The sequence below is a fragment of the Nestor notabilis genome, unplaced genomic scaffold (assembly GCF_000696875.1).
Source record: "Nestor notabilis isolate BGI_N333 unplaced genomic scaffold, ASM69687v1 scaffold8723, whole genome shotgun sequence".
NCBI classification, from domain to species: domain Eukaryota; kingdom Metazoa; phylum Chordata; class Aves; order Psittaciformes; family Psittacidae; genus Nestor; species Nestor notabilis.
The window spans coordinates 5,256-13,150 of NW_009921431.1; the positions used below are offsets into that span (position 1 = coordinate 5,256).

Here is a 7,895-nt window from a genome sequence, read left to right on the forward strand (position 1 = left end):
GTATGTCAGGAATCACTTTACTGTGACTGCAGCTGACGTTTCAAGTGAAAATAATAGTCCATACAAAAGTCTGGTGAAGAGCAGAAATAAACAGAATTCCAGACTCTGTATGTCACAGAAAAACACAGAGAAAAGTTCTGAAGGCAGACAAACAATGTAGAACACGTCTACACTAGTGATAATCCTGTATTCAGAATGACAGGTCACTTGTCATATGAGTTGAATAAATTTTGTTTGTAATTACTGCATAGTAGGTTACTCCTGAGAGAGTCAATAGGAGGCAAAAAGGAACTTGAAACCAAGTTTGAGGTTAATTAATTCCTCGAGTTATTTGGCAGTCATTTGGCTTTGTGGTTTTATAAAATATACTAAACTAAATCAAAACCAGGACACAATCTGAGTGAAAGCTAAGAAGAAAAACTGAATCTACCTATTATCATCATCGTCGTCATTCTTTACACATATGTGAACACCTATACAGTGAAATGCAGGCACAAACATTGGTTTTCTCCCATTGCTAAAATCCCTGCAAACTGAATGATGATGGTGTAGCTTCTGATTTTAAGTAGATCACAGAACAGAGGCGGATGGATTAACTGAGATTTCAGGCAATACTAAAGCATGCAATGAGGCAATGTTTGATAAATTAACAGAAACGTAATCTTGACAGATTTCTGCTCTGTTACAACTCTGTTCTGCTTCTGCAGAGTTCTACCTATGACCAGCTTTTTCATACCTTCACCAGTGGTACTTGGCTACCTTCAACAGCAGCTCCATCTGGCATCTGAAGTAAAACTACTGTAATGACAATATACAAAATCTGCTAATTTTCTTTCAATTCTGTGTTCTGTAGCTCTCACGAAGAAGACTATTTTTAAATTTTTTTAGAGGATTCCTCATGGGTTTGTTTGAGAATTTGGTAAAGACCTCTCACGAATTAATGAAACCACATCCAGTGTTTTTCTGTCTGAGAACAAGTATGAACAAATGCATTCTGTGGCTAAAATAAACTGCTGACGTGCATAATGTTACACTGGTCAGATCAAAAGCTATGCAATCTATGTGGTTGTTTCCTGATTCCCTTAAATTGGATGGAATTATGTGGAAGAGAGAGAGGTTCACAGTCTTTTGTATGGGATACATTAACTGAGCAATAGAGTATCTTGCAGGAATTTTTTTTTTTTTTTTTTTTTTTTTTTTTTTGAAAACTAGGGAGAGTGAGACTCCAGGGTGGCAAGAATGAGTTTGAAGGTACAGTGGAGGTTTATTTGAATGGAATCTGGGGAACAGTCTGTGGGAGCCATTGGGACAATGATGATGCAACAGTCCTATGTCGACAGCTTGCACTTGGGTAAGTTTCAGTCTGAGTAAAAATCAGTCAACTTATTTCAATGATGTTTCAGTACAAAGGGCAATCTATTTTGCAAATCCTGAGGGCTCTTTGTGTTTGGTGATTGGTTTTTCTGTTTAAAGTTGTTGAATGCTGAAGTTGTTCTTCCCAGAACCCTTCACTTCCTTCAATTGCATTGTACTTCAAAGAGGTTGCTGTGAGAATCAGTATTTCATTTGAAAGCTGCATGTGGGATGTAGAGGGGAGCAGACCAGGCTAGAAACTATCCCTTCCGAGTGAAAAGTGTGGACAGGTCAGAAAAGCGAACAAAAACTACTTTACTAGACCTCCAGGAGATGTCCACAAGGGCAGAAATATGAGGTCTGATCTGATCTCACTTGTGGAAGTGTCAATTAAAACAGCTCCAGTGAGGTTACTGAATCTATAAAAGTGTAAATATGTCCAGAATTAGGCTCTATATGGGCTCCTGATCATAGGAAAATTCCTATGATAGGAGCATTCATTCCACCCTGCCAAAAAACATCTGGGACTCATCCTAGGTTTCTGGAAAACATGGCATTTTTATTATGCACATCATCTAGTTAGATAATCTGTGTGGTTTACTTTCAGAGTTGCACATTGACAACAAAACCCAAATAAACCAGACAAGTTTTGTAGCTTTACATTTCCATGGCAACGTTTTACAGAGTTACAGTTACTGTAACTGGACAGGTTGAAAGTCCCTGCATTGTCCTCATTGACCACTATTTCCCTCTGCTGTTGGAATGGAGTTAATCAGGATCCTTTAACATAATTAGTTATTAAACTCTAGAGAATGCCTATAGTGATACTGCAATTGCAGTAGTAAGATAAAACTGAGGTAAGGAAGAAAACGCCTATGCCCAAAGGTTGTTTAAAAAATAAAATGCAATCTCAGCTTCTAAAACATTAATGGTTTTCAAGTTAGCAACCAAATTACTTGAATATACCCCTTAGCATCTCATTCATTTTGCACTTTCTCAATAAGCCACAAAGTATCACTACCTTTATTGCATTTCTAACATTTCTTTCAGTCACATACCAAAGTAGTAGTAGTGATTTTGTCTGCTACAAGCTGCTACATTCCTAATGACTATTCTACTGTTTAAGACTGCTTGTCAGAACTAAATCTAAACTGTTGTATAATGTTCAATACTAATCCGGACACACCATGCCAATTCATGAAATATGAGGATTAGACGAGATAAAAGTTCAGCCATCTGGAAGCTGTGATTTTACTTATGACTTCAGCTGTCTATGTGCAATGTCTCCTTTCCTCATTTTTATGTAAGTTCTTTTTGCCTTCCATACCCTAAACATTTCGGTTGACCACCACCCCTATTAGCAAAAGTAGTTCAGTGCTACAGGTGAGTGGTTTGCTTTTTTCAACAGAAATGGCTTAAATCTCAATTGAGGCCAAAAAGCCACAGGCATGCACTAGCTGAAAGTTTCTGTTACCATGAGTGTTTGGCAGGAATTCAGATCTATATCCCACACGATAAACTCGCTAGGTGTTATTGGTGTCTTTCAGGTGCTTCCATCTATTCATTTGCTTCTAAAATACTTGGGTTTTAGTTTTAATTTAATCTTGTTAATTAAATTAAACTTTTTAATTTGGCATTATATTCAAGAAAAGATGGCTGAATGATTGTCACTGTAGGTTCAGTATGGGAAGGAAAAGGAAGCTGTTTATTCTGGATGGGAATGGCCAAATAGAGAATAATTGATATGGGCCTGATGTAATGGAGTATGAGGTGGTTTCAATGCCCCATGGTCACAACTGTATTATATGACATGTGTATGGGCAGAGCACTGGTATGTTTTAATGGAGTAAAGGCGAGGATAAGCGTCAAAGGCCCATCAGCATTACCTCTCCTGGCAACTGCAGTGGGATGGTACTATAGTTTGACCTAGGGACTGTGGACTCCATGTTGATTTTTGTAGTTAGGAATTGTGAGAACAGGAATGTTGCTGGCCCTGCAGCAACAGAGGCCATTGTACTAAAATATCCCACAACAAAATAGTGAGAACTGGGTCACATCTGTTACTTTTCTTCATATAGAAGACAATGTGGAACTGTATGAAAGTATGATGAATTTACACTGCTGAAGAAAGCCTTTTCTTCTCCAGGATTTATAGACAAGAAAATGTTCTACTTCCACTCCTCCCACTCTAATGTCTTATCCTGATTATTTTTCTGACAGTGAAAAAGGTACAGCAAAACATGTACCATTTTCTGGACTGGGCCTTACCCCTGTTTACTGGAATGAAGTGCGTTGTCGTGGTGATGAAGAAAATATATTGTTATGTGAAAAAGACATCTGGCACGATGGAATGTGTCCTCAAAAAATGGCAGCTGCTGTCACATGTAGCTCTTCCCTGGGTAAAAGAAACCTTACGCTTTGGTTACTTCCTTACCTTATTTAAATAGAAGTAGTAGTAATTACTCATTATTAAATTAGAAAATATATTAAGACTTCTTGCAACAGGAAATTAAACAGATTGTATCATTGCATCATTACCTGTTTCAAATCCCTCTATGCTATGCAAGCCTCAACTAGCTGAACTGCTTTTTACCTTTCCATAGTCAACAAGGAAATTGTAGCTTTGAGATGTAGGTTGTGAGAAAGGGTGAGGCAGCAGGAACCTCCTACTGTAAAAGTAAGATTCTTTCCCCGCACATATTTTTTTTTTTTTACTTTTACAGGTTATTCATTTATTTACCCAGAGGGTGTCTTTGATAGCTACACACGCTACATGTCAATTTGTTAGCTTTTCTTGAGCAGTAGGGAGGAGCAGCAATTTCACAAACAGATGATGCCTTCTCCTTTGGTACAGAGTGTTGGGATGACATTACTTCCTGTGAACGTGGCTGACACTGCACACAGAGCTATAAAGTTTTTGCCCTATTCTGCATACATTTAAAAAAAGTCCAAGTCTTTCTAGCTTAAGACTGCTACCATACACATCACTCCCACAAGTCAAATTGATATTCTTAGAAAAAAAGTATTATTATTGTTTTTAAGATATGTCAGATTATTTTAATCAATATGCTAAACAGCAGCTAAACAGGTAATTATGTCATCAGATTTAAGATCCTGCTGCCCTTGTGGAAGGCTAGGCTGGTAGTGCTGAGGAGCTGGCAATGCCAGTCTCTTCTGCTGTAACCAAAACATGGATGGCCACAGTTAGTTCTATGCTGCCTTTCCTCTCATACTTACGTTCCATTACTTACTGCCAAAGGCAGATGCATTTTTATCCTAAAGCACCACTATTCATGAAGAATATTTTGATAAATGACTTCTAAAAAATCATTTCAGTCTTAATTGAGAAAACTATAGTATGGAGGGGCAGGAAAATCTTTCTAAACTAGCAGATGAGTTGAAGGACCAAAGCAAGAGAAATAGTTTTGCTTAAAGACATTGAAAACAAGAGATTTGCGAATTATACTTTTAGATTATAAGGTTTTCCTTCTGTTTATGGATATTTTCATCAGAAAACTTTGGTTTGCTTAGGTAAATTTATTAAAGGACTCTTGTCTGTTTCAGTAATGCCGAAAGAAAGTTTACCAGTAATGTAGAGTCCAGGATATTGGAAATAAATTAAACTGATCCCAAGTTTCAGCAGACTAGATGAAGCTTTCATGTTTTGAAGGTTTTACTGCAACTAGAAGCCTTTTTAAGTAATTACAAATGCCCTCTCTTTTTTTTAAGCCAAGAAATAGATGAAATAGTAGCATTAATTGTTTGGAAGGCCTACAAAAAACCCCAAAAAACCACATTTTATATCATTCAGATGTTAGGTATGGTGAAACTTTAAAATAACCTTTCAAATAATATACCAATTATTTTCCATATGGTTTTAAGCTGTTGCATTATTATAACTTTATGCAGAAGTGATCGTTTCAAGACAATTTCTTGCTGGACTAGGAAAGGGCTAAGGGTTTGAAAAGACCAAAAACCAAACCGTATCTCAGAAACAGAAGGGAATAAATTGAGACCCCACAGTCAATGAGATGTCACTGCTCTGACTGGAATTACCAAAGAAATGAGAAAACATGAGGATGAATTCCTACTTCTGTGGTAATGAAAGAATTTTGGCCTCTTAACTTCCTATTTTACCCCTTGGGACCAAGCCTATACAGAGCCAATTTTGCTTGTACTGGTAGAAATTCAGCTCTAACTGACTGATTGTAGTATTCGGCCTTACAGCCCTAAGTACCTGTGAACATTCTGACCCTTAAGTAACTCAAGATCAGTATGGGTTACTTGTCTGTAAGCATAATATTCTTCAGCTGCTGAAGAGTGGCACTAGGGGAACTAATTTCTAAGAAGTTCAATCTCAGGTTTTCCATCTAACAAGAAAAAAAAGTGTGGTTCTTGAGGGATGTCAGAGAAACCATTAAGTGATATTTTTTCTTTACTATCAAGATAACATTTTGAGGAAAATATGACCTTTTCCTATATTCTATGTTTGATCACAGCCCCTGTCTTTACTCCAATCCGGCTGGCTGGTGGGAACAACACTCACGAAGGAAGAGTAGAAGTCTACCATGCTGGCCAGTGGGGGACTGTCTGTGACGATCAGTGGGATGATGCAGATGCTGAAGTTGTCTGTCGGCAGCTTGGCCTTGGGTTTGTTTTTCTACATAATTTCTCCTCCAGCAGCAAAGCAGGAGAGTTAGTCAAATATACAGTTTGGAGTTGTCAAAAGATACTCCTTTAAAATTGCACTAATACTTTGAAGCAGTAACTACGTTTATTTATAGAAGGTTCAGGCACAGCACCATTACTTTCAATTCCCTGGTACTCTGATTTATAGGAGGCAGTTTTCAGTGTCAATCAGGGGTAATTTGTCTGTAAACCAGACAAAAGATGTGTCTGAGAATAAATGCTAGCTTTTTAGTGAAAACGCACTACAATTTCAGTAAAGTTTCAATCCAAAACTGTAGGTAAAAAAAGCAAGTTCCTTTGATTATTAAAATCCTTACATGCATTCTACTCAAAAGTCTAACAGCCTCCTTGCTTTGGAGTAAGAGCACTGCTTTGACAGAAAGGATATGTTTTTTGGCATGCCTGTGAGAATTTCTCAAGATTTGTTTAAGTCACAAGTCTCTGAAGTATATGTCACTTTGCATATACTGAGTAGAGATCTATTTGAATTTTTGACAGTTAAAACTTAATCAGTGTTTCTGTCTGACTAAGCATGGTCCATGATAGAGTCACAGCAGCTGAACAGGACTTTCTTGTTCCTCTCTGGGGAGCAAAAAAAGGTCACCCTCTGGGGACGATTTTGATACCACACAGAAGGTAGGTATTCAATATTTGAGGAAAGATGCTTTAGAAGTGGGAGGCAAAGAGGAGAACTGCTGTGTCAGAGAGGAATGAGATGGGGACAACTGGGATGAAAGACTATATGGGTTGAAGAAGGAAAGAACTAGGAGCAAGACGCCAAGAAGATACTAAGATGTATCGTAAGGAGGAGAAGGGAATTATATCTGAGACAGACTGGAGGAGAACAAAGCAGGTAAGTGCAAAGGAGACTGGAAAAGAACTCTCCTGTTCAATGCTGCTGGGATTATGATGAATTAAAAGAAGTGGCACTGAAGGTAGAAAGTTTTGTGGCATTAGATGGTGGCCCCTAGAGTGTACTTGTTTTGTAATGTGCCACTGAGGCCTTGGACTGCTGATGCCAACCAAATTAGCTTAAAAAGGATGAGAACAGTGCACTACTCCAAAAGCTCCTACATCTCCTGGGAATCTACATACTCCTCTGACACCAGATTTTCATTTTCCCCTGGTTTATTTTATACTATATTTCTATATTCCTGTATATTTTCAATTGGGAATACCAAACAGAAAGTCTAATTATCTTACAGCCTTTTTCTGCTCCTGAATTGGGCCACTATTAATAAGTTTGGTGATTTACTAAGCTATGCCTTATATTTCTGTATACTAATGACAAATGTCATGCTTTTAACCTGCCTCCTTACTTATTATACTAAACCATCTGATTGCTTCTATTTAATGTTCATAAATTGCTGTTCTGAGAAGCTTCTAGTTTGATTCATTTTTCTGAGTAAATAAATTGTATTAAGATGGTGCAAAGTTTTTTTGAAATATGTATAGACATTTACAGAATTTCTCAAGTAATCAACATGTCTTGACAAACATGCTCACTATGTGAAGTGAAATTTTGCCAACAGTGGCAATAGACCAGTTATGAAGCAATAAAACTAATCTATACTTACATACTGTTAATCCATCTGGAAATGTGCTACAAATTGTAAAAATAAAGCATCTCAGTAAGTAGCTTCCCACACCCTTCTCTTTTTTTAATAAATTCCAATTTTTTTAAAATCCTTCTTGACATTGATGAATGAAAAAAAATCAGTGCAAGATATTTTAGTATGTTATTTGGAATTAGGAAGATAATTCGGAAGAAAAGGTATTATCTCACGAAAAATCTCTCAAGAATAAAGTACTAACTTCAGACTGAAGCTACATGTTTAGCTAAAATAATTCCT

The 7,895-nt window shown here is 37.2% G+C and overlaps 1 protein-coding gene across 1 annotated transcript in view; it reads left to right on the forward strand.

Moving 5' to 3' along the window:
• Nucleotides 1–1,212: 1,212 nt before the first annotated feature.
• The window catches only part of LOC104403102 (neurotrypsin-like), a gene marked incomplete at both ends in the record, with an annotated part of 18,746 nt that continues 12,063 nt past the window's right edge, over nucleotides 1,213–7,895 (forward strand). Inside the window, 3 exons of the mRNA XM_010011144.1 lie at nucleotides 1,213–1,351; nucleotides 3,574–3,752; nucleotides 5,853–6,003. Coding sequence (XP_010009446.1) covers nucleotides 1,213–1,351; nucleotides 3,574–3,752; nucleotides 5,853–6,003 — 469 coding nt within the window. The remainder of the gene's footprint in view (nucleotides 1,352–3,573; nucleotides 3,753–5,852; nucleotides 6,004–7,895) is intronic.